This window comes from Pogoniulus pusillus, chromosome 26 (genome assembly GCF_015220805.1).
Source record: "Pogoniulus pusillus isolate bPogPus1 chromosome 26, bPogPus1.pri, whole genome shotgun sequence".
Lineage (NCBI taxonomy): Eukaryota > Metazoa > Chordata > Aves > Piciformes > Lybiidae > Pogoniulus > Pogoniulus pusillus.
Window position 1 is genome coordinate 16,618,306 of NC_087289.1, and position 27,432 is coordinate 16,645,737.

The 27,432-nt window shown below is 42.1% G+C and overlaps 2 protein-coding genes across 9 annotated transcripts in view; one reads left to right on the forward strand and one right to left on the reverse strand.

The window, feature by feature from the left end:
* Positions 1-27,432, reverse strand: part of GIGYF2 (GRB10 interacting GYF protein 2) — an 82,415-nt gene that overhangs the window by 21,466 nt on the left and 33,517 nt on the right. For 6 of the 8 annotated variants that reach the window (XM_064165320.1, XM_064165327.1, XM_064165322.1 and 3 more), the window contains 6 exons: positions 9,039-9,218; positions 2,612-2,829; positions 2,361-2,523; positions 2,074-2,274; positions 1,390-1,580; positions 3-162 (listed from right to left, as the gene is read on the reverse strand). In XM_064165320.1, coding sequence (XP_064021390.1) covers positions 3-162; positions 1,390-1,580; positions 2,074-2,274; positions 2,361-2,523; positions 2,612-2,829; positions 9,039-9,218 — 1,113 coding nt within the window. The remainder of the gene's footprint in view (positions 1-2; positions 163-1,389; positions 1,581-2,073; positions 2,275-2,360; positions 2,524-2,611; positions 2,830-9,038; positions 9,219-27,432) is intronic. The other 2 variants (XM_064165323.1, XM_064165326.1) reach the window with 1 other exon arrangement.
* KCNJ13 (potassium inwardly rectifying channel subfamily J member 13) lies at positions 17,339-25,853 on the forward strand. The gene is given in 3 exon segments (XM_064165764.1): positions 17,339-17,566; positions 23,764-24,244; positions 25,096-25,853. Coding segments are annotated over 3 exon segments (1,332 nt in total). The 3' UTR covers positions 25,719-25,853.

Sequence of the window (27,432 nt, forward strand, 5' to 3'; positions counted from 1 at the left end):
ACCCTGAATTTCTCCTTGTGGATCTTTGTAGTACCACTTCTGCATGGCTTCATGGAACAACGGCATAGACGAACCCTTTGCTCTGTGCTCTTGAATTTTTGCTGCTAGTCTTTCATCATCAAGGGCACTGTCCTGCAGGTATGCCACCATTTTCTCTGCTTGCTGCAGAAACATCAAAATCAGCAATGAATTCAAGAGTTAGATGTGTTCTTAGAGATTTGAAAACGAGTGTGCTAAACACAACAACCTTGGAGTACCCACCGTACCAGAAATAACATTTAAAACCTGGTGTAACCACCACAATCCCTAAGCTCAGGCTACCACCTTGTCAGAATCCTGAATAAGCACAGTTCACCTGCTTAAGCAAAGCTTTAAAGTAACTTGCACACAGTATCATGGTGAAAAATAAAACACTAGCATGAAAAAAAGTTCTCTGCATCCCAACAGCCACCAAACTTCCACGAACACAGCCTGCGCTTTCCTCATCAGGCAATCAAAGGCTCACAGAACTGTTTCAGCTGGAAAAGACCTTCAAGTCCAACCATTATCTACCTCTACCGATGCTGATGCTAAATCATGTCCCTCAGCACATCTCTGCCTCTTTTAAACCCTTCCAGGGATGGGGATCAAATCACCTCCCTGGAGAGCCTGTTTCAGCATTTGAGAACTCTCTCAGTAGTTTCTCCTGAAGTCCAACCTTAACATCCCCTGGTGCAACCTGAGGACGTTTCCTACTCATCTATCACTTGCTATCGCAAGGAAAAGAAACCAACACCCACCTTAATACAACCTCCTTTCAGGCAGTTGTAGAGAGCAAGGAGGTTTACCCTCAGCCTCCTTTTCTCCAGACTAAACAACCTCAGTTCCCTCAGCGACTTCTCACCATAGCTGTTCTCCAGTCTCTTCAACTTCATGCTCCAGCACCTCAATATCTTTCTTGTATTGAGGGCTCCAAAACTGAATGCAGTACCTCAAGCTGTGGCATCATCAGTGCTTGGACAAAGGGGGACAGTCATTTTGCTGGTCCTGCTGGGTACACTACTGCTGATACAGACCAGGATGCTATTGGCCTTCTTTATATACCCTTTTTTTCTATAAACATATTGGGCATAATATTTTACAGTTTCTCAACAGAAATGGAAGGACTACTTGACAGTACTCATTAGTGCTAGGACGTTCAACTCTCTAACATTGGCTGTAGTAATCTTATTCAGAAAAACACTATATAAGCTTGAATTAGTCTCAAAAAAAAGACAAGTAGGCTTCAATAGCCATTGGGGAGTGTAAAGTTTCAGTTACGTTGCTGTTTTTATGGGCTTCAAATATACTGCGTTCCACATTCGTCCAGCCTCATGATTGTCAACAACAAAGGAATCTGAGAAATTTTACCTGCTCTAGGTGCTTGAGGCCCTCTTCATCATCTGGGTCAGTGGGAATGTTGCCCATGCCTGGAGCAGCTGTGACAGGTGTCTGAACTGACCGCAAAGCAGGATTTGAATTGGAAACAGGTGGAGAAAGGTGAGCAGGAGAAGCTGTGTCTGCAGAAATCTGTGGCAAAGGTTGAGTAACAGAAGCCACATCTATAAGAAAAATATTAAAAGGAATTACCTTTACCATAAATGAAAATTACTTTTAAGGACTTCCTGTAGCAAACATTCGACAGCTCAAAATCATCACTGAAACAGAAGTGTTTTCAGATTACTGCACACTGGCACTGCTTACAGCACAGGTACCCAACTTAAGTTCAAGGGAAAACCAGCTTAGCTTAAATAACGCAGAACTCCGCACACTTCAGCATATCCTGTTCTCCAGCCACATACATTTGCCTATACTGATCTGCTCTACCACAACTAAGCACATCAACAACTAGTTCATGTTTCTCTAGGCTGTGTTGCAATGTGAAGTATCAGAGCACTGCAGGTGTTTGAGATTGTGTATTCAACAAATCCTGTTATTTATAGACTAGATGGTGAATTCCAGTATTTCATCACCATAATCCACTCCTGGCCTCTTAAAAGAGACCAAGACTCATCAAAAGTAGTGGAAACTTACAGAATTTATCAGACATATTACCTTCCCCTCTGTTGGATATCTTGGCTGGTGGTGTAGTCTCTGATCGACTCTCTTTATCTTCTGTTTTTTCTGTTCTCTCTGTCGCAGACTCTTCCTTCCTTTCAAAAAGGTTTGTCTGGAGTGGGTCTGGAGGTTGGGATTTTGGTGGCGTATCTGACCTGGCAGCTGGTGAAGACGTTTGTGCTGCTTCTTCCACTGCTTCTGTAATATGGAGTGGTTCTATGTAACTGTATAAACAGAAACTCTGCACTGCAGCGTAGGACAGATGCACAGGAAGTCTCCCTTACCTGCCACTACTCTGTCTGTTTTCTCGCCTTCCTTCTTGACGGCCTTTTCATGCTCTTTGGCTTCTTCATTGTGGCTCCCTTCAGAATCAGACCTTTCTTCCCCTTCTTCCACAGGTCGGAAGTCCATCTCCTGTTCCTCAGGGATTGGCTCCTTCTGCACCTTCTGCGAAGTGAATGCAATCATCCATAATCCACACAACAAACCAGGACATTTCGTCAAAACGAGCAAAGGGTCCAAGAAGGCTTCTCACCTTTAAAGAGAGAAACGCTCCAGAGGAGTCAAATGTTCCCATTTCTTCTTCTGCATCTTCTAAACACCACTCAGGGAGACTGTCCCTGTCGTCGTCCATGCTGCCGCTCCCGCAGCGCACCCGTCGGTAGCCCCGTTCATCGTCGCGCTCCCGGAAGTCGAACTCGAACCTCCGCCGCCGCTCCATGTGCTCCCGCCAGCCTGCAGAACGAGGGCCGTCTAAGGTGGGGGGAAAGCAACTTTACAACACAGTCCTGTGGGGTAGTAGCTTACTTGGAAAGGCAAAAGGGTGGATGAAGAGATGACAGTGAAAAAATTCAGAGAGCCCCTACAGGGTACAGTCCACCTATGTAGAGCCATCTTAAAGGACAAGGGAAAGAAAAGAAGCATCTCACTATTAAGTAGGAGACTGTCCCAAGTCCATCCCCAGAATATAAACTGTATTCTGAGCATCAAAAACTAGGTCAGACTATAAAAGCTGGACTACAACTAAAACATTCTGAAGCACGAACATAAGACAAGCAACACTAGCGACTTAGGGAATTTACCAGCCATCATTAACTCAAAATCTTTTTTGGCTCCTTTACACATATTGTGTTCTATTGGGCAACCTGCAAAAGTCACATCCTTAATAAACCACTCATGCCTTTCTCCTGAACTCGGAGGCAGTTTTGAGCATGCATGTGAGAAAGGGACTGATGACTACTCAAATAGAATCATACAATCAACCAGGTTGGAAGAGACCTCCAAGATCATTCAGTCCAACCTAGCACCCAGCCCTAGCCAGTCAACCAGACCATGGCACTAAGTGCCTCATCCAGGCTTTGCTTCAACACCTCCAGGGACAGAGACTCCACCACCTCCCTGGGCAGCCCATTCCAATGCCAATCACTCTCTCTGTGAAGAACTTCCTCTTAACATCCAGCCTAGACCTACCCCGGCACAACTTGAGACTGTGTCCCCTTGTTCTGTTGCTGGGTGCCTGGCAGAAGAGGCCACCTCCCACCTGGCTACAACCTCCCCTGAGGTAGTTGTAGACAGCAATGAGGTCACCCCTGAGCCTCCTCTTCTCCAGGCTAAACAACCCCAGCTCCCTCAGCCTCTCCTCATAGGGTTTGTGTTCCAGGCCTCTCACCAGCTTTGTGGCCCTTCTCTGGACACGTTCCAGCACCTCAACATCTCTCCTGAATTGAGGGGCCCAGAACTGGACACAGCACTCAAGGTGTGGCCTGACCAGTGTTGAGTACAGGGGAAGAATAACCTCCCTTGGCCTACTGGCCACACTGTTCCTGATGCAGGCCAGGATGCCATTGGTCTCTTGGCCACCTGGGCACACTGCTGCCTCCTCTTCAGCCTACTATCTACCTGTACCCCCAGGTCCCTCTCTGCCTGGCTGCTCTCAAGCCACTCAGTCCCCAGCCTGTAGTGCTGCTTGGGGTTGTTGTGGCCAAAATGCAGAACCCTGCACTTGGCCTTGTTAAATCTCATCCCATTGGCCTCTGCCCACCTATCCAGCCTGTCCAGCCCCTCATGCAGATCATCAACAAAGATATTGAACAGGACTGGGCCCAGCACTGATCCTTGGGGAACACCACTAGTGACCTTTGAAAACACCCACTTAAGTCTTTGGAAGTGCATTTAGCCAGGGAATGCCAAACTTGGAATGACAAGTAAGGGAAGGAGGCCAAACTTTCCCAACGCTTTTCTTTCTATTCAAAAGACATCCTCATTCAGCCAAGCTTAAATATCTCTGACTGCAATATTGCTATTTAAATGGTAAAGAACTTACTGCTAAGGAAAGCAAACTGAGAGTTAAAGGATCATAAACAGCTTTTCACCCCAGAGGAGTTATCTTGAACAGAGAAGTGCAAAGCAAAATTAAAAGCATGTTATTTTATTTCTTTAAAGGGTGGCTGTGTATTTTCTGGAGAAAGAATTCTTTTTTTTTTTCATTTCAGAATTTATGCAATCTGTGCAGTTTCACTGTTTATCAAACATCTACCCAAATGGATTTTTTAAAAATCAGAGTAAATAACATAACCTGTTCACTCTGCTTCCTAAGAATGAGGAATCACAGAATTAACCGAGCTGGAAAAGACCTGTAAGGTCATTGAGCATATCACCTATCACCTTCTAATTAACTAAACCATGACACCAAGTGCCTCATCCAGCCTCCTTTTAAACACCTCCAAGGATGGTGACAACCACACTGCAATTCTGATTAGAATGACAAGCAGACATCTCCTCAGAATAACCAGGTTTCCCAAAGTGTGGAAAAACAGAGTTATGGCCTGAAGCTGGCCATGCTCTATCCTACAAACAGATGAGTGTCTCTGCCTGTTGGCCAACCTGAAGCTCACAAACAGGGGAGCATCACTTCTTCGGTTGCACTGGATGATCTTGGAGGTCTCTTCCAACCTGGTTGATTTTATGATACTGTGATTTGGCTCTCTTTTGTACAGGAGAGAAGAGTAGTATTGAGAACCTTCTGTTGCCACTGTAAATGCCATCTGGAGAACACACCTTGAGAAACTGCTCAATTATTTTTACACTGTTGACATTCCTACACCAGGAGCACAGGCTCTTCATAATGCAACTCAGAAACATGGTTTTGGAAGGTGAATTCCAAGCATTTTGCTAATTCCAGTTATCTTCAAAGTTCAAATGAAGACCATAAAGACCATGTTTACCATGCAGCCTGCTTGCAAAGGTTGATCAAGATAACCTCTTCCTTTTACAGCCCACACATTTTCAGAGCTAGGTGGACAAGCAAAAAGAAGTGGAGTGGGCACAAGCCCTTGTTCCTTAACAAAATCAAAAGTTTACAAAACTCTAGTTAAGAATATAGAGAGCAACTCAGGTGTGAGGTGCAGGGCTGCCCATCTTTAAAGCAAGCCAAAAGTAAAGACATATCTTACCTAAAACTTTTTGACCAACTTTTTGACCAACAGTTAGGACACGAAACACAGCTTTAAATTCAGTCACTAAGCAGCAGTTATATGATTAAGATTCCAAATTCAATGAAAGAACTGTAAGCTAAATTGAGGTCTTGCAATTCATGCTGACATTATAGGTGAAATACAAGACCAGTAGCTGCTTCAGGAATTCCAAGAACTCCAATTCAAGGGGAAAAAAAAGCCAATGGGTACTACAAAACAAACTAAACACAAGCCAAAAGAAAGTACAGATTTTTTTTTAATACACTGTATATCCACATAGAATCCACATAGAATCAACCAGGTTGGAAGAAACCTCCAAGATCCTCTAGTCCAACCTATCACCCAGCCCTAACCAATCAACTAGACCATGGCACTAAGTGCCTCATCCAGTCTTTTCTTGAAGACCCCCAGGGACGGTGCCTCCACCACCTCCCTGGGCAGCCCATTCCAATGGGAAATCACTCTCTCTGTGAAGAACTTCTTCCTAATATCCAGCCTATACCTACCCTGGCACAACTTGAGACCTTATATGTTTTGGTCAATTTTAAAGCAAGATTCTCAAAATTACTTTAGATGTTTAAAGATATTCAAGAAGCACAACAGCCAAAAATATAAGATGTCTGCTTGATAGACAGCAGCTGATCCTGAGAAGGGAGTGAACCAAGATGAATTTCTATGAGATCACAGACTAAGGCCTCTCTAAACTGCTTTTCAGGAGAAAGATTTTAGCAGAGCTGCTTAGTTGAAAACATTAATAGAGAAATTTCAGGCAAGAAGAGATGATTCCTACTCCTTAAGGATGTCTTGGTAATAAAAATCCAAACCCAAAACATCTATACATGTTTAGTTCTGAGATCATGAGAGGTTTGTATATAGCTGATGAAGTGGACTCACAGTGAGAATTTAAAGGGCAATCATTCTATTAGTGGATGAACTGAAATAACAGAAAAGGGGCTTTTTAGGTAAGCAGGTATTAAGTCATTAAAAATACTGCTAAAAGTGAACAATAAGGCAAAGAAATGTTTTTAGAATTCTAGTGCAGAGAGTCAGAAAACAAGCAGAAAACCCCATAAACTCATGATGCAATCCAGACAGTTGTCATGCTGCAAAATCAGAAGTGTATGAGCTCTGAATGAAGCAGAAGGGAAAAATGCATTGGGCTTGTCTATTTTAAGGAGAAGTCTGACCAAATCTGCTTTCTCACTTTACTGCCATCACTCATTTTCACGTGAGGCATAGCCACGTGAGAGAAGAATAGTTTAAACAGTGTGGACACAGGACTGATCCTTTCAACTATGTCAATGGAGTTAACTTTAGTTACAATAAATCAAAACTTAGATTCAGGGAACCTACACAGAACCACAGAATTAGTCAGGTTAGAAAAGACCTGCCAGATCAAGTCCAACTTAACCCTTCCAATCAACTAAACCATAGCACTAAGTGCCTCATGCAGCCTTCTCTTAAACGGTTTGCATCAGGATGCAGATTCACTAACCTCTGATAGACTTACCACCTTACATTAAGGAAGCACTGGAATTAATCAGTCCAACCCCAACATTTAAAGTCTTTGTGAGAAATAAACCCATCGATAAATGAAGCAACCTAGGCAACGTTACCCAAAAAGCCAGTGGCAAATCCCCAAGCTACCTGCCTTTTTTTTCACCTGCCTTTACACTTAGAGGCCTGAGACTACTTCAGCAGAAGCAGTCCATCCTCCTAAATCTTGTGCCTATTAAAAAAAATGGGAGAGGAGGGCATAAAATGAGTGGATTTAGGTCAGCCACCCTGCAGTAAGCATAGCTGAAGGAACAAGAGGAATTCAAAAGTTGAAAACACAATGGTCTGTGGGAGTCAAACTATTATTTGCTTAACAGAAGAAGGTAAACTCAAGCTTGACAACTGCTACATTCTTCTAAACTGTCCTCACTCCAAAGGGAAAAAAAACCCACAAAACAAAACAGCAGTGTACCATCTAGTAGGGAGCAGGCAGAGCCAAGTCAAGGGAAGGTCCAGCTAAGCAAATGACGACAGTACTCTGAAGATATTTCTCTATTTTTAGCAGAACACATGATTAGTACTATTACCTAACAACAGAAGTACAAAGAAGCTGTTTAAGCCACGCCAATTTGAGTTAATTGTTTAAAGCAACAATGTGATTGAAGCAGTTCTGATGGTCCTGTGGCTACTACTAACAGGAGAATTTAAAGACAGCTCTAGTTCAATCCAGCTGTCAGCTTATTTCAACGCTAACAACTTCCCTGCAGATTCTCAGAATTCCTAGAAGAGACTTTTTGTGATACCTGCTAAACCCTAACTTGTAAGCAGTAAAGTTAGCTTGTCTACTACAGCAAAAATTCCAAGTAGTAATACCCCTTATGATGCAAGTAAGATGAATTCTCAAAACATCTTCCAAGAAAAGTTCAAGGCATGAATGAACTTTTGAGATCTATACTTCCTTTTAAGGTATGCAGTCTTGTACTTGCAAAATGCTGCCCCTGAGCATCGTCCTGAATCTGGTCACCATGAGGTACCATCATAGCTGATGTCATCTGAACTGTAACAACACAACAGTATCTAACAAACAATCACGACCAAACATTGGGGAAAAGAAAACTACATTCTTGAAAATTTGCCCTTTAGCCCAGCTCTAAAGAGAAAACATCTGATAATAAAATCAAGCCTTGGGTTTACTGTTAATTTTTAGTATAAGCTAAGAGTTATTTGAGGTCAGAGTAATACACAGCTGTGCAGAGGACTAGGAATAGCCATTACAGTACTGAAAGTCCTTTGAGATGTTGAAAAGGATGACAGGCCCTTTGTAAGAGCAAGTGTGACTTGGTTTTAACTGAAGAAAATAAGTTGTTTGCATCAGCCCCCTAAAGCATCCCATAAGCCTTCCACAGCCAAAAGATACCCCAAACCAAGATCTCAAGACAAGATACCTTGTAACTACAAAGTGCATAGAGCAACATATTCAGAGTTTTTCCAAGGATGCCTCTGTCTCCTTGTACTGAAAACACATCTGGAAAGCTAGGAAGAGCCCATGACCTGAATGGTTTAGTGTTAACATTGCTCCCAGCTTTAGATATGCTGCTTAATGTGGGTAACTTCTCTCCCCTCAGCATCACAGCCACGGAGAAACAGCACTGTTGAAAAATCGAGCCACAATCCTGACCTTGCCAGGCACATACAGACCTGGAGCACAGAACAAACAAGCACACACTTGACAAATACTGGTCTTCTAAATGTGTTAGGGTATTGAAGACATTAAAAAGAAAACAAAACCCACAATTTTATGCTAAGCATTTTGTGACCGAGAGCCTTGTGCACGCCAAAACAGCATTTAGTGATTGGAGCCACCCAAACTTTATCTATTTGTGTCTCAAACTTTGCATCACCTACCTTTTTCTCTGCATCCCCCACACCCCAATTCACCTACTGCCTTTTCTCTATAACCACAGCTGCATTTGTCCCCAGATCTCCTCTCACCTGGACTGTGTGGCCGCCACCTCTCACCATCCCTCCGTGACCCAGCCAGTCGCCAGCCTCCATCATCATCTTCCCCATTTTGTTCCTCCCTGAAGATGCGCCAGTTCTCGCTCTCAGAGCGTATAAACTCATGCTTCCTCCCTGCTGTTGCTGTCCCACCTTCCTCAAAGTTTGGTCTCACTGCAAAGAAAGCACATACCAGTCAATATGTAAATATCCCTATCTTCAGGAACCTAAAGTGCTGAAATCTTGCTCCCTTAAAAGCGAAAACACACCAGAATCGGTGACAGGAACCCTAGGACAGGAAAGAAAGTTAACGAAGGAAAAAAATGAAGAGAGGTTAAGGAAAATCCTCCATGTCCCTAAGCACCTTGGAGTGGAAAGACTGAGAAAAACAGAACAAAAACCACACACAAGAACAAAACCCCACCACAGCCAGAAGAAATCAAAGCATACAATAAATCATGGCATGGATAGGAAAGACAGAAGAAGATGACAATGAAGAGACACACGAAGGAAAATCAGGAATGCAGGAAACTGTAAACAACACATTTCATACAAAGCAAACATAGTTGCTATTTCTGTAAAAAAAAAAAAAAAAGATTATCTCTAGATTTGATCCAATATGATGCACAGGGTTCTTGCAATGTTTTTAAAAGACTGGAAATGTAAAGCAGGATTAAGAATTGAAAAAAGAAACACATACTATTAACATTATCCTGTGAGTCCATCTTCTGGAGAGCCAAGGCCTGCATATTCAGTTAAAAGATCCACCCTTGAGCTTGACTAGGTTTAAGAGATAGTCCTTTAGTTCCTAATTTACATTATGATAAATAGTGTGGGATATGAAGAGCACCACTGCCACAAAAGGATGATGTAAATACTTTGTATAAAGAACCTACATCATACACCACTAACTCAGGCTAAGACATAATTGCTGCTTTCACTGTGGATTCATCCTGACAACGAGACTCCATCACCAGAATAAAATGAGTGCCATCTTCAGGACTTGTGGGTTTTCTATTTCTTTAAATACATTTAGCTGTGTAGCACCAGAATTCACACAGGGATCACTGTGATACCTCTTTGCTGATGCTACTAACCAGTGTTAATACAAAATGGTGTGGTTATCTTTAAAAATCAAACCAATGAAATACTCAAGTACTAGAAACAGGTATATTTCATTTTGCTTCTTTCAGTCTTAACATGGTATTTGGTGAAGCTTTTATGCCTGCTTGTTTAAGAAAAAAGCAAGCATGACCATGCACTATGATTCCTGAGGTGAAAAGAGATGGTTTCAATTCCATTTAGGAAGGAGACTACATTCTCCTTTCTTCATATCACACAGATGTTCAGCCAGTGAACAAATGGAAGAAAACCTGAAGAAAGAGCATTTGAAATTCTATGGCATATCAACCCTCTGTTTAGAGCTCAACCAGTCTTCCTTCAAAGAAACAGCACACTCTGGAGGCAGGAAACAGAGTCTGGAGTTGGCACTTATCTTAGAGAAAATCAAACAGCTCTTCTACAACATCTCAAAACATTAAAGGGAAAAACCACCATGAACCCCCAAAAACCCAACACGAAACCCCAAAAAACAACCACCACCACCACATTTTCTTTCTCTGGATCAAAATTTTCCAGAGCATATTGCTTTAAAGCAGGACTACACTGAAGGAGTGAAGGTGGAATTCAAGCCAGAGTACTAAATCCAAGAGGCTTCCTATTTTCCACGCTCCAGGTTGACATAAAATCCTTTTAGCACTGCCATAGGAACAAGTTTCTACAAGAATTACCAACAGGGCCCCTGAGCCATCAGATAGGAGAGGGAGGAGACACCCCAACATTTAAGATACGATGTTCTTTCACCCTGATGACTACTTGAGTGACAAGTGACACTTGAGGCTCTCAGAAAGGTAAGTGGAATCTCCCTCTTAAATTGTTTCTACATAAAGAGCTAAAGCACATTGACTAAAGTATATCCAAGAGGAAATCTCAGCTATGAAGCAGAACACAACCCAGATATGCATTTACTTCATTGAAGGGAAGAAACATCTGGCTAAAAAACACTTCTGTACTCACTGGTATTTTGGAGAATCTCTGTCAATACTGGCTCTGAATAAACCTAAACTGCTGAGAACATTCAAATACTTTCATTTAGTAGGTGCAATGCTGACAAAGTTACTTATCTAGAACAGATAAATCCTCGCAGATGAAGGCCAGCCACACTGCAGAATCAAAGAATGGGAGGTGATGGAAAGAACCTGAGCTAGTTTGAGGCTAACTGGAATATTTTGGTGAGAAAAAATAGATTATAGGCTGTGAAAAGGAAACAGTGGTGATGGCTGCTGCACTCATAGGCTTGCTGAGATGGATAAAAACAAGAATATAAAATGTAGATAAGACAGGGTCAGTGTGTGTGGGTCTCTGTTGCAGTTGGTGCTTGTGCTTTCTCCCTGGGCTGCTTTCTGTGTAACTAATCCTTCTGCTTTCTAACCCTCAGGCCGATCCTCCAACCTCACCTTGCACATAAGGCAAACTCTGGGACAAGATAGAGGAGGAGGAAGAAGATGGAAGCGTGGTTGGGAGCTCCTCCTGGGGATTCTGGTTTCTGGGAGGAGTGCTGTGCTTCTGTAATACTTTTAACTTGTATATTTCTGTATGTAGCTGTAATATCTGCTCATATATTATGCTAAGCTGTAAATATAAAGCTTCATTTCTTAGCTTCCAGCCAGCTGAGCCTAGTCTGGGTGATTTTATAAGGGGGGGTGGGGGGGTGCAACTCCCAACCCATCACAGAAGCTCTGGAGATGTAGCCCAACCCTCTGCTAAAACAGGTTTGTCTAGAGTAGGCAGGTTTTAAAACTCTCCAGAAAGGAAATTGCACCACCTCTCTGGGCAGCCTGTTCCAGCGCTCCAGCACCCCCAAAGTAAAGGTTTTCCTTATGTTTAGATGGAAAAACCAAGGCAACAAGGTACACAGAAAATCTAAGACTGGTAAACACTGGTTGGTTGTTGTCTGTGACCAAAAAAAGTCACATAGAAGAAAGCAACAGGAAGTGCAGAGAAGCCTCTCAGGATTGCTCCCTGGGTGGGCTTCATGAAGGTGAAGAAGAGAGCTAAGTCAGCCAAAAGCATTCACATTTGAGCTCCCCAGTTGAAGAGGGACAGGGATCTGCTGGAGAGGGTCCAGCACAGAGATGCAAGGATGATTAAGGGACTGGAGGGCATGGCTTATGAGGAGCAACTAAGGGACCTGGGACTTTTTAGTCGAGAGAAGACTGAGAGAGGATTTAATAAATGTTTATAAACATTGAGGGCTGGTCAGGACTTGGAGGGACAGGCTCTGTTCACTTGCTCCTTGGGATAGGACAAGGAGCAATGGGTATAAGTTGCAGCGAAAGAGGTTCCACCTCAACACAAGGGGCAACTTCATTACTGTAAGGGTCACAGAGCACTGGCACAGGCTCCCCAGAGAGGCTGTGGGGTCTCCTTCTCTGGAGACTTCCAAGGCCTGTCTGGATGTGTTCCTGTGTGATCTGTGTTAGATAGGATTGTCCTGCTCTGGCAGGGAGGTTGGACTCGATCTCCTTGGATCCCTTCCAACCCCCAATATCCTGTGATCCTGTGAAAGTAAAATACACACAGGAGAGAGGAGGACTAACAAAAAAAGTTACTCATTTGCTATTTTTAGAGCAGAAAAGTATTTTTTCAGTAATTTATGCATTCTTTTCCAAAGTCACAGCTACTACCTGACACTCATTCAGTAACAGTGACTTATTTTAGATTCTACAAATTAAAAAGATGTTACAACTTTCAATTTTTAGTAAGCTAAGATTCTGGAGGCTGAACTTTCAATGCTAGCACACTGCCAGATCAGACTGTTTTGTCCTTCCAAAAACACTGTTGGGAAAGAAAGTTACCTAAACTGTATTGTGAAGTCTACTTTGCCACTGAATATCCATATGTTCTTAGCCTCTCTGCAGAAATATTCAAGCAACAGGCATATATATATTTCTCTAGTGCCTAAGACAGATTGTTTTGCCCCCAAGAACTAAACTATAAAAGTCAAGTTTTGAGCTGACTTTGCTCCCAAGAACTAAACTATTAAATTCAAGTTTTGTATTCTGAACTTGCAGAGAATGGCATCCTTGTTTGCTACTGTGGAGTCTGAAACACATTTCTGTAGTGGTGGCAAAGCATCAAATGCTCTTAACATCAGACACTAGTGGAATCCTGCTCTCTCTTCTGATTTTAAACTCTACAGCACTAGAAATATAAGAAACTACTTGACCAGAAAGGGTTGGTGCTAACATTAATAATAGAATCAACCAGGTTGGAAGATACCTCCAAGCTCATTCAGTCCAACAAATCACCCAGACCTATACAATCAACCAGACCCATGGCACTAAGTGCCTCATCCAGGCTTTTCTTGAACACCTCCAGGGACGGTGACTCCACCACCTCCCTGGGCAGCCCATTCCAATGGTAAATCACTCTCTGTGAAGAACTTCCTCCTAACATCCATCCTAATCTGAGAACTATATCACCTGTGATTCTGAAACTCTAAGCACAGCAGCACTTCGGTGTGACATATCAGATGACCATTCTGATGCCACACATCAGTGGAATTAAGATGAAAAGTACAGCCCACAACAACATATTTACTCTTTTTGGTACTAGGCCACCAGACCAAACAATATTCAAAAGACTGCAAGGTACTTTCAAAACAGATCTGGCATTATATATAGAATCACAGAATCAACCAGGTTGGAAGAGACCTCCAAGATCATCCAGTCCAACCTAGCACCCAGCCCTATCCAATCAACTAGACCATGGCACTAAGTGCCTCATCCAGGCTTTTCTTGAAGACCCCCAGGGACGGTGCCTCCACCACCTCCCTGGGCAGCCCATTCCAATGCCAATCACTCTCTCTGGGAAGAACTTCTTCCTAATATCCAGCCTATACCTACCCTGGCACAACTTGAGACTGTGTCCCCTTGTTCTATTGCTGGTTGCCTGGGAGAAGAGGCCACCCCCTACCTGGCTACAATACCCCTTCAGGTAGTTGTAGACAGTAATAAGATCACCCCTGAGCCTCCTCTTCTCCAGGCTAAACAACCCCAAAACTATGCAATCACAGGTTAAGTGTAAGACAAAAATGAGCTACCCAAGGGACAGACAACAACAAAACTGTATGAAGGAATACTACAGCTTACAACTAAGTTCATAACTTCCAAAGTCCTAGCACATTATATTTGCAAACTCTTTGTAGACTTCAGAAAGCTCATTTCAGCTGAAATTACTTAGGTCATGGAGTCAGTATTTGGCAATGTTTTAAGGATAAAAAAACCCCATACCACACTAAAAAGCCATCTATGATTTTGCCTTGGACTAATTGAGTGGACTTCCTGAAGAGAAGGAGCAGTAAAAGGGCACCTCTGTTCAAGTCTGTCACACAGCCAGCAATGCTGTTTACAGGAAACTTCAGATAGAGCCTAGTAGTATCCTGCCAAAAAACCCTACAGCTGTGCAACATCAACTCAAAGGGAGCCTAACTGCAAAGAACAAGACTGGGATTCTGGGATCTAGCCCCATGGCAAGATGTTTATGCAGAAGAGTTATTAACAGAATGGCAAATCACTTCTGTTCTCCATGCAGTCCATCCATGTTTCCTGTGACACTCACTGGAGAGAATTTACACGCAAGTGATGATGGACGACAACAACACTATTTCCTCTGAGGAAGTGACAACCTAGGAGAGTCTTTTAAGTGTTCTGACTTGCTTTCTTCTTCCTGCTGCCTGCTACACGTTTTGGTAAGAACAGGATACAAAGAAAAACCTTTGCCATCTGGTGGTTTTGTATGCATTCAAATCATTTTGTCAAGGAGGGCAATTCTGTCACTCACTTTACAAAAGAATAAAACAAACGTCCTTAGTGATGGTACTTCCAAGGAAGTGCTACCTTCTCATTAGGACAGTGTTTGATGTGATAGGGACACGACAGGAGTGTACATGAAGTGATTCGCTTGTAAGCAAACCTGGTAACAGAGACCAGAAATTCTTTTCTAGCTTCACATTTTCTCTCAAAATCTCCATCTCAACAGTAAGTCTCAAAGGCATACTACTCAAGCATTACTCCTCATTTTTTTTTCCACTCTTATGACCATTATCCTAAAGACAAACATTGAGCTGCTGGAGCAGGTCCAGAGAAGGGCAACGAGGCTGGTGAAGGGTGAGAGAACAGGTCTACAGGGGAGCAGCTGAGGGACCTGGGATTACCACATCTGGAGAAAAGCAGGATGAGTAGATACCTCCTCACTTTACCACACCCTGAAAGGAGGTTTTAGCAAGGGGGTCAGTCTCTTCTCTTAAATAATAAGTGACAGAACAACTATAGAATTACAGATTGATAAGGATCATAAGGGACCTTTGGAGATCAAGTCCAACCCTGCTGTTAACACAAGTTCACCCACAGTAAGTTGCATAGGATCATGTCCAAGCAGGTTTGGAAAGTCTCCAGGGAAGGTGACTTGACAACCTCTCTGGACAGCCTGGCCAGAGTTTTTCCTTAAGCTCAGGTGAAATCTCTTGTGTTCTGGTTTGTGCCTGTTACCCTGCTTTACCACCAACCACCACTGAAATGAGCCCGGCCCAAATCTCACAACCTCCACACATTAGATATTTATATTCATTTACAAGATCCTCTCTCATTCTTCTCTTTTCCAGGCTATGGAACCCACTTGAGTTGTACCACAGAAGTTTAACATTAGAAGAAACTTCTTCCCTGAAAGGGTTCTCAAGCACTGGAACTGGGAGGAGCTTGAATCCCCATTTCAAAAAGGCAGGGACGTGGTGCTGCTGGATGTGGTTTAGCACCAGATTTGGCACAGTTAGACAAAAACTGGATTCACAGCCTTTGAGGTCTTTTCCAATCAAAATGCTTTTATGATCAACTGTCAGGAGTATGAGTGAACCTGCAAATTTAAGATGAATGAACAGAGTTTAATTCTGTAACACACACCTGGAAATCACATACTGCAGCTATTTCAGCTGCTGTACAGTCTTGTTAGCCTCTCAACCCATTCAGATGAATCAGATTAGTCAACCTGTGACTGAAGACCATACACTTTATGCAGTACAAAACAGAGTTTGTAAGAAAACAGTACTGGTAAAAAAAAAATAATTTAAATCCTACTTGTGAATAAAAGAGGCTGCCCTGGTTCCAAAGGTCACACTATGTCTATCAATTTTCTGTGCTGTGCCTGAACATGTGTTCAAATTTTCCATACTGAATTAAAGAATTAATGTTTTGAAATTGGAGGGGAGGGAGAAAGGTAAAGAAAAAAATATTAGGGAGGATTTTGTTTCCTAAGCAGGAAAGTCTACATTAATAATTTTCCCAGCAGGCCTTCAGTAGTTTTATTGCAAACAACCATAGCCTTTGTTTCTCAGATCCTCTTACATGTGACGTTCAATCAAAGCCCTCACATCAGCAGCTCACCAAGGGGAAAAAAAAAAGAGGCATGAAACACAACTGCATTACAAAGCTGTCCTCAGAGTGCCACTTCGGAGTGCAGCACGCTGACCGCTCCATGCAGCTGTTCAGCTAAAACCTCCTCCCTAAGTAACTCTTCTCATTTGATAAGCGAGAGAAAATAGCTCAAGTCACTGCAGCTTTGTTTGCTGCACAGAATCAGAAACCCACCTAATCTGCACTGTTTCATTCTTAGGCTTTAGCAAAATCCTGTGATTAATTCCATGTTTTCACAAAGGAGCAATGTGGAGATGGAAGAGAGATGGCCAAATCTTCAGCTTCTGACCAGCATTAAGCTGCAGTTCAGCAACATCCACCAAAGACCGTTGGCTGTACAATTAGCTGCAACCCACCTTTCTGTTACCACCAATACTAAGGAGCTCAGGATCTAATGGGAAGAGGAAGAAATGGCACTGACAAGCAGCAAGACACAAGAGGTTTTTTCACCTAAACAAACAGCAGTTGATACTGGTTAGGAAGGACGTATGGGAGACAAACATACTCTTCAGCAGCAATATGGGAAGGTTTTCCATTCAGCTTTTGCAAGAGAATTTCGGCCTTTTCAATTCTCACTTAAAGCTGAGCTTATACAAATCTAGAAAATTATCTTGATTAAGGAGGTGAGGGAAAAAGCACACTTTCTCCAAGTGTCTGAGGATTTCTCCTTGGCTGCTAAGGGTTTGTGTTGGGTAAAGAAATGCTCCTAACAAACCAGCATTCTTTTCCACATGATCAGAGCTAACCGGCCCCCCTGCAGGCAAAATGACCAATCAAATCAGCTTCAGAGGAAAACTGACCTCCCCCCAGCACTATAAACACAGGAATGAGACATACAAACCCATTTTTTTTAATTTAAAAAAAAAAAATCCCTACCAACCATCTGTGGGAAGTTTTCTTGCCAGTGCTGGGACCAATACAGAAGACCAGCCCAGTCCCTCTCCCGGAGCCCAGGTATTCCCCTTCTCCAGCACATAAACCTTCCAAAGACTGGTAAGTACACAAATCAATCTTATTTGTTGTCTTTTTCTTATTGCACTAGTACAAGTTCTTTTGTCATTCTTACATCAGATATATCAAAGCTGTTTTCAGGGTATAAAATTTCTTTCCAAAGATTGCTAAATCAATTATCACCTTGAAATAGTTTCTTATTTTCTCTCTTGAAAAAGATTATGAAGTCTCAGATGAACACAGCTAACAGAGCAACCCCAAAATCATGCAGTATTTTCTGAAAAGGTCTAGAAAGATTCTTGAAGGCTCTATAAACAGTCTCCAGCTAAAGGGTTGGACTTGATGATCTATGAAGTCTCTTCCAACCTTGATGATACTGTGATATTACCTAGCTAAGAATTATCACCTTCTTCCTGCATCATTACAACTCAGCATTTAACTGCAGTTCCATCACAAACAGAAGAAATGAGCTTCACCTCTTCAAGTCTGCTTTTACCATCTACAATTATGTCTCATACCTTCAGTAATTTTCAGTCAATGCATTCTGTTTGTGGACACTCTGTGAGCTAGTGCTGCTGCCCAGGAAACCCTGCATGGGCATCAAGTATGAACTCCAACATCCTGGAAAACTCGGTGGTTTTAGACAAGCCACTAGGAAGTCTGCATCACATAGTTGCAGGGCTGGTCTTCAAAACCAGCAAGTTCCACAACAAGTGGGTGTCAGCACACTTCTATTACTACAGCCTTGTATCATGTAAAACCCTCCCTCTTAATGGTAAATTTACTCCTCTGTTAACAATGTTTGATTTTGCATTTAACATTCACTGTAAAGAGTCAATACCTACCAGCACTTTTTAAAACCCCAAACAACATTTGAACAAAGTCTTGGTAAAGCTTTTCTGCATCTCTAAAGGTGGCCAGGCTAGTTGACCCACTCTCCCAATCAAGAATTAGGATTTATATTGTAGTACATGAAAATAAGTTATACTCTAACCAGAGCATTACAGCTGCTGCTAAAAACAAGTACATAAGCAGCCTTGGGATTTATATTGTAGTACATGAAAATAAGTTATACTCTAACCAGAGCATTACAGCTGCTGCTAAAAACAAGTACATAAGCAGCCTTGCTTTCTATACCATAAAAAAAATGGGGAAAAGAGAGACATACTCCTTTATTTTACCATGATTTTGGGGGAAGTGTTTTGGTTGGGGTTTTTTCCATGCAATTTGTAGTAAACCATTACAGAAGGGCAAAAGTATGAGCTCTTGCATCCTACACTCTGTGGCACCTGCTCTGAAAAGTAAGACTTGAGAACAAAGTAAAGTTTCTGGTTTTAAAAGATTATATATATAAAAGTCCTGAAAACTGTTATCTTAATTCTGCAGACTGTCACTACCATCTCCATGAGGCATTAGCTCCAAACTTAACAGACAAAAACATCTGAAATTTTAACTATGCTACAAATGGCTGTGGCATAAGCTTTTAACAAAAGCAGTTAGAATAACTGATTTCCTGTATTTCTAAGGCTGCCCCCTAATACAAATTATAGGATGCAATCATGTCATCAGTACTGATAATGCCTTTGTTTCCCAACATTTGTGTCAGAACAATGCAGGGATTGCCATTCAACCTAACAAACAATACTGAGATTTTAATAACGTGAAAGTGCTTTTAAAAGAACAGGAGAAACTTCAGCTAGCTGCAAAGTGCAGAGCCAGCTTCACACCAGAATGATCACAGAAACGATGCTCAAATCTGAAACTACTGCAGGACTACATGGACCCAAGTCAAGAGGGAATGTACACATTTCCAGGGGTGCATGCCATCACCACTTGGGTTCTAACACATCTTCAAACAATCCTCCAGCTGTAAGCAGTGTTTTACAGTTACTCCCAGCAAATGGCAGGTCCTCTTGACTCCTTTGCTATCATAATGAAGCAGTGCACTTTAAACTGCCTCTAATCCCTTCTAAATTCAGAATGCCTACTGGGCAGGTAAGGCATCACTGCAGAAGTCTGTCCTCAATATAGCTTCACACGAAGGCCTTCACAGTCCCAGCAAGGTTGCAGGTGGATTAGTGTACTGAGCTGAAACCAGAGTGTGTTCACATATGAGAAACCAAAGAAAAAGAAGACGTTGGTGCAAAGGAGTCCCCCTGCAACCCTCCCAGAGCTTTAACAGCTGAGCTTCTGCTGATAGCAAAAAGGCTAAGCAAGAGGAAAGCAACACGGTGGCATAAAGCAGCAGTGTAAGAGATGATACAACACAAGGATGATCACTTGTATCACAAAGGCAAAGTGCAGGAGGTCAGTATGCTGGGTCATGAATTTCAGAAATGCAAGGAATATCCTTGAGCTGCAAGGTTTTATTGCACATAAATCATTAGCAACCCAGGTCAGTTTAGAACTTGCCTGACTGGCAGGGAAAAGGGGAAAAAAGGACTTTTCGTTAAAGCAGTACTGAACTCACCTTGATCATCTTAGATGAGCATAGAGAAGAAAGAAGCCAGAATGAAGGACAAAGATGGTAAAAGAGATTTTTTACAAGAGCTGAGAAATGACATTGCCCCAGAGTTAGTGATACCCATCGAAACTTGAATAGACTGGAAAGGGGAAGGATTAGATACACTGAATGATAAAAGACTGGTCGGCATTCCAAAAGACAGCTGCAACAGTCTTAACTGACTGTTCCAGTCCTTCCAGTCAAGGGCTATCAGCTGGCAGATGGAGGGAAAAGGAATATACCAAAGCTACAAGTTTCTCAAGTCAGGAAACAGAAGGAAAAGCAGACAAAAAGCATAAAGGTTAAGAGATCACAGTAGGCAAATCTGGATTAGAAACATAGTATGCATTTAACCAGTGGAGATAAGTTTTCTCCAACAGGCAATACAGAATTGAAGTGAAAGCTGAATGTCTTTCCTAAAACATACATTGTTTGAAACTGGAATTAATGTGGGGATACCAAGGCCCATGCCAAGCAGAGCATCAGATCAGATGGTCCAAACTGTACTACACAACTTCCTTTATTTCTCATTCAGAAGGGAAGAAGGCATTTGTATTTTTTATAGAGCACATAAATTCAAAGTCTCATCTACTCTTAAATTGTTTCTGCTTTTGAGAACACTGAGGACTGATCCTTCAACTCAAGAAAATTTTCTCACAGGGCAGTTGTTCTTTCCCCTTTTATTCTAAGCCAAGTGCACTGCTCTTGGAGCCTGTCTGTAGTCTCTTACTCATTTTCTCACATTGGGAAAAGGCTCTTAAAGCCATCAATAGCTTTGCAAAGAAGTTTCAGAACTCAAGCTGACCTTCCTTCCTCACTGCCATCGAATTAGATACCCAATATTTTCAACAGTTCAAGACAAGAAAACTCAGAGACCTATGTCAACTGAGACCAGAGCAGTAACCTAGTTAACCTCAAGAGGCAAGTTCTGGAAGTCTCAAGGAGCAGAGACCATTGTGACACATGCTGCTAGGGGCTAATGGAGCTTCTTAAGTACCTTGAAAATCTGCCTTCATTGAAAAGATCCCAAACAACCCAAAACTGAACACCGACCACATTTTTTTCAGAGCTTTCAGTGATTGATCAGCATCCTAGTAAGTCCTTTAATCAAAACTCAGACTCTGCAATGCTGATAGCATTCTGCTCCAAGTAAGTAGTCTGTGGTGTTCTGTGAAAGGTCTGAAATGGAGTCCAGAAAAACGGACCACATCAAGTACATTAACTTTCTCTTAATACACTAACATGGCAGGAAAGTCTTCTGTCACCAACCAATCATCAGATTAATTCTCACAGCATTGTTTGTTTTGCAAACTCAAAGTACTTGGAGGCTATGAAACAGACCTCACCCTCAACCTACTGAGAATTTACACAAAGTAGGTTTTTGTTGCGAGTGGTTTGGGTTTTTTTTCCTATCCAAGACTGCATTACATTTACACCCAAAGGCACTGCATTCTGTTACAATGCTCCTTGATTTAAACAGAGTGCTGCTTCAACGTAGTGTTCATTCCAACATTATGACAAGGCATTGTCCCCAGCTCGTTTTGGGCATGGTCCCCATCACCCTCTCCATTCAGTAACACCCATTTTCAAGCTCCTTCAAGATATCCAAAAGAGCTCTTCTAAATCAGACTCTGCTCTACAGCCAAGTCACGAATCATTACATTTCTGAAGCATCTAAAACTATAAGCAAGTCACTGTAAAACCTGTACCAGTGCAGAAAGACTGGAAACTGTTAGAGAGCTATAGAGCAGACCAAAGATCCAACTCAAATGAAAGCTACAAACTGAATGGACTATGATCAGAATCCCCCAGGAAAAGTAGCTCTGTACAACTAACCACAAGAATCTCAGTAAGCCCACTGTATTTTTTTGGCACAGGGAACAGTTTCAAAATATTCCTTTCAGGATATATTAATTGGAAAATTAAAAAAAATGAGAGGAAAAACACCAAAGTCCCCTCAGGTCATCATCTCCTCTACCTCCTTTGACTACAGAACAACAGAAAAAATATCTGCATGGTTATGAAAAGCAAAAGAGAATGTTCTGAAATCACTGAACTTGGTCAAACCTGCTAGCTTACGAGATCAAAGATCAGAAGAAGTATTTTTACCTTTCATAAACTGATTATTAATTCAGTTCAGGATCCTCAGACCTAATGCAGTTCAAGATAGAACGAAGGAGGGGGGGAAATCCAATTCCTCTGTCCTTTCTGTACAGTTGTATTATATACTTAAACATCTCTAATTCAGAGAAAGGTCAAAGTTGATAGGAAGCCAACAAAAGTGACTGAATACACCATGGGTAATTATGATTTGCAGAATTTACATAAGTTTGATGTGTCTCTTCTACAAACAAGCTTCCTCACAACCTACTTTAAGTAGGCTGCACACATTACCAAGTCTCTGTCTTATATGAACTGAAACTCAATTTTCATCTGCCCCAGCCTATACTTTAAATGTTCAGCATTTATCATATATGTGGATTTGAGTGGCCAGTGTCATTTCAAAGACACTCAGCATCTCTGACAAGTTTGACAAGTTTTGGGGTTTAAAGAGAAACAAGGGGGCCTAACACATCACATGCCTACATGTTTCTGTTTCACATCCCACGTTCCAACTTCACGCTGTAGGTACCATACACTTGGCCTTCCTGGTTTTGGTCACTAAAGGAAAGGCACATCAAACCACACATCCATAACATCACTTAGGCAGAGTAGACTTCCAATTATGTCATAGTGTATTTCAGAATTGGTTTCCTGTCCTCTTTTTATCTCATTCTTCCATTAACAGTCGCAAACTCAGAGAAACAGCCCTGTTCAGTTCTTCTCCCTAGCAGCAAGTGACAGGAAAAGAGGAAATGGCCTCAAGCTGTACCAGCAGAGTTTAAGGTTGGCCATTAAAAGAAATTTCTTCACTGAAAAGTTTCTCTAACACTGGAACAGGCTCCCCAGAGAAGTGGTTCAATTCCCATCCGTGGAGATGTTTAAGAGGCAGAGATGTGGTGCTGAGGCACACAGTTTAGTATCAGACTTGACAGAGTTAGATAATGGTTGAACTCAATGACCAAAAAGACCTTTTCCAATCCAAAAAGACCTTTTCCAATCAAAACCATTCTATGATTCTATGCCCTGAATACTGTAATTCTGCTTAACCAGATATAGTGTGTGCAGTCATCAGCCATTTCCTGAGCTAGAAACTCTGAAAGGTCTGCTAGGTAAACTACAGCATTTCCCTAAAATGCATAAGCCTGTTGGAGAAGTAATAACAATAAGCATTTCCATAGTACTCTTCATAGGATTCATAGAGCAATCGGTAAACTATTATGCTCTGCCAAAAAGAAGATAGCAAAACCAATTTAACCAGGCAAAACTCAGTTTCTTTCCAGATAGAGCATGCCTAATCTCATCCCACTCGCCCCTAAAGAATTTAAGCATGTGACTCAAATGTAAATTCAAGGAAGGTAAACTATGAAAGTTATATTCAAGCGACTAAGTAAAGCAAATTTGAGAAGTAGGCTGATTTCTGAACTTAATCTTTTTCAGCAAAGTATTACCACAAACAGTGGTAAATTCCTCTCCAGGCTTCTGACTTAATCTTCTCTGGATTGCAATGTATAAGCCCTCCTTTGTTGGCTGCTGTATTTCAACCCCTGCTGATGTGTCAAAAACTGTGAATGTTAGGCAGAACACCAATACGCTGCATGGTATCATGTTTTTTCCTTTCTTCTCTCCTATCTAGAAGATGACAACAGATATGATAGAGAGCAATAATACCAAATCCAGTGCTCCCCTCCTGACCCAAAGATACCTGAGGATGGTGACCAAGGACGGACACAGCACATTCCAGATGGATGGTGGCCAAGGGAAAGGTCTGGCATACCTCCGAGATGCGTGGGGAATACTAATGGACATGCGCTGGAGATGGATGATGCTGGTCTTCTCTGCTTCCTTTGTCATTCACTGGCTAGTCTTCGCAGTGCTTTGGTATTTGCTGGCTGAGATGAATGGGGACCTGGAGCTGGACCATGATGCTCCACCTGACAACCACACTATATGTGTCAAGTACATCACCAGCTTTACAGCTGCTTTCTCCTTCTCACTGGAGACACAACTCACAATTGGTTACGGCACTATGTTCCCAAGCGGGGACTGTCCCAGCGCTATTGCTCTGCTGGCAATACAGATGGTCCTGGGGCTCATGCTGGAAGCCTTCATCACAGGTAATCCTTCCTATTTAATCTTCAAATAGAACAGGTGTGTAACTATTAGATTTAAGAAATGGAGCCAGAAAAGAAACAGTGATCATACTGGTATCTGAAAGAACAATTAAGACAGCCACTACAAAGACGATCAGATTTCAGATAGAGAGAAGTAAAAGTTAAACAGCTTCCATTAACAGAAGACAGAAATTAGGTCACATCAAGACTTGGACTTCAGAATTCCACTACTCATGGCAGGTCACTACTTAACACTCTGTATCCCTTCTTTCTTATGCCATTGTCCAAGTTGTTTTTCAACAGAATTACAACATTTAACATCAACTTGCTTTAAGGTTTATTTTTCTCTAGCTGAAGTGTCTTTGTTGATCTTTAACTCAGTGTTTAACTATTTCTCAGTACCTGATGTAATGAAAATGTTCCAAAATGTCTGTTTCCAAGTCTTTGAGGTTATTTTAAGTAACTTTCAGGTTTAAAGTATATCAAAATGCTTCAAAAATACATCAGTTTATCCTGTATTAAGAGCAAGCTCCTGCAATACCAAGTACTACTGCCAACTGCAGTACACTGGAGCAAGCTAACAGTTTTCCTTCCTACAGCTGCAGTTCAGTCTCCAAAGATGAGTGAGCAGAGTTTAGAAACAGCAGCACTGTAAGACAGTTGTGCTTCTTACACAAAACTAGCTTAGTGCCACACCAGCCTAGCAGTTTTCAAGCATGCAGGCTGAGGCTACAAAGATCGTGTCCACACAAGCCTGCTCCTGCTCCTTCTGACTGCTTCACCGGCCTCAGAGGCTGCAGAGAACCAAACCAGGCACAGTGCCTGCATTCAGTTTGCTCTTTCCCTTGCTGTAGGTGCTTTTGTGGCAAAGATTGCCCGACCCAAGAACCGGGCATTCTCCATCCGCTTCACCCGCTCCGCCGTGGTGACGCACACTGAAGGGAAGCCATACTTCATGTTCCAGGTGGCCAACACACGCTCCAGCCCACTGACCAGCGTCCAGGTTTCTGCTATCCTTTACCAAGAACAAGAGAATGGGCAGCTGCACCAAACTAGTGTTGGCTTCCACCTAGACAGCGTTACTTTGGATGAGTGCCCTTTTTTCATCTTTCCACTGACCTACTACCATTTAATCACTCCATCCAGCCCCCTGGCTGCTCTCCTTCAAAGAGAAGCTGCTCACCATTTCGAGCTGGTCATTTTTCTGTCAGCTGTGCAGGAAGGCACAGGAGAAATGTGTCAAAGAAGAACATCCTACCTCCCTTCAGAGATCATGCTGCACCATCGCTTCGCCTCCGTGCTAGCTCGCAATGCCAAAGGTGAATATCAAATCAAGATGGAGAATTTTGACAAAACTATTCCTGAGTTCCCAGCTGTGGCTGACTCAAAGAGTCCAAAAAGAACTGACAAGGAGATCCGCATCAATGGACAGCACGCCGACAGCTTCCAGCTCTCCGAGACTGGCTTCACAGAATAGAGAGAACAGACTTTGGACTCTGTGCTTTTTTAATTATTATTACATTAAACTTTCAGGTTCCATTTACAACCTTCCTTCCTTGCCTGCCCTGCCATCTTCTAGTGATCATTCTCTTGTACTCCCACCCTTTTGCTTGCAACTTGATATGCAGAGCAAAGAGAACCGGTGTGTCCATGTGAGCTGAGGAGAGACTGGATTAGTCACCCAGGACAAAGGCAAATACAAGAATCACAGTACTAATTCTCTGAAATGGAAAGAGCTACCTGCTGAATTCACCAGACTATGATTAAAGCCACACTGACTCTGAAAGGGGAGACCTTCAGAACTCCTAAAGCTGACCTAAATCACAATTAACCAGCTTATGACAAAATGGAGAATACAAGAAAAAAAAATTCCCATTGAAACTGACACAGGCTCATTCTGTACATGTGTTAGTTCTGGGATAAGTAACTCTGTTCTTCCAAGATCCTAGTTTTTATGTTCTCTTAACTCTGGGGATACAGAGTTCTACCCATTTTCAGATGGCTGAATTCACTCTGAGGAAGTACTGCCAATCTTCTGACGGCAGTGAAAAGCACTCCTGCTGTGCTTCGTAAACTGAGTTGTAAATACTAACCTTAGCTCTTCCTTCTGTCAGATAAGACAATATGTCATTTGAAGAGAATTCTGGATGTACATGACAAATGCTGCAGTGGAATTCTCTTCATATTTGGAAACACTGAAAAACTTAGCAGTGGAAACCAGACCTCTCTAAATTCATTACTGTACTTTTCTCAAAAAGGATCATGCATTCCACATGTTCTCACCTTTGCGCTGCTTGTTTCAAGTAGGTCTGACCCAGAAGGATGCACTATATACACAAGAATTGTATCCATTTCTAGTTTATGCTTTTTAACACCAATATTTGCCTGTACACACAGCACTAAAGTATTTAGACATCTGAATCAATTTTAAAATAAAAATTAAAAACAAACTATACCTGAGACTTCTGTATTTAAGTGCCTCATGAAGCCACTGCAACTAAGAGACTGTTCTTAAATTCCTAAATAATCTAGGAAGCTAGAGAATAAACGGAATGATAGATAACTTCCAAGCTCTCAACAAAAGCAGTGCCTCCTTACATGCCCATGCTTGAACAGCCAAGTACCAAAATGAAGTAAAAGTCACCTTTCAAAGGTAAAAGATGTTTTCCTAGAAGCCAAAATCACATAAATAGCAACTTCCTTGACCACAGCATCATGCACTACCAAATAGGTTTCCTTTTTAACGTCACTGAAGTGGTCAGCAGGAGGAAAGATGGTCTCAAGCTGCCTGATGAGATAGTGTTTAAATTCTTGAGCCCCAAATCTCTGCTAACTGATGTGTGCTAGCCAAGAGCCACTTTGCTTTAGGGTCTAGGGTGAAGGGAAGCAGCCCCATAGGAGCATTTCAAACAAGGAAGGGGAACAAGGCAGAGGGCCCACAGTTCCACTGCAACTCATCTCTCCTTCCAGAATCACTCAAGTATTGTCTTCTCCTGTTCCTGACCTCAGTTAGATTTGGTTTTATAACAGATACTCCCCAAATACCTTCTCTTTCATGTAAAAGCACTCATGAATACTGTGAGTCTTGGAGAGCAACACAGAATCAAATTTCACTGTCTTCATCCCTACTTCTCTTATTGAGCCACACAGCCTAAAGATCCCTTTTCCATCCTCCAAATAGTACCAGTAAC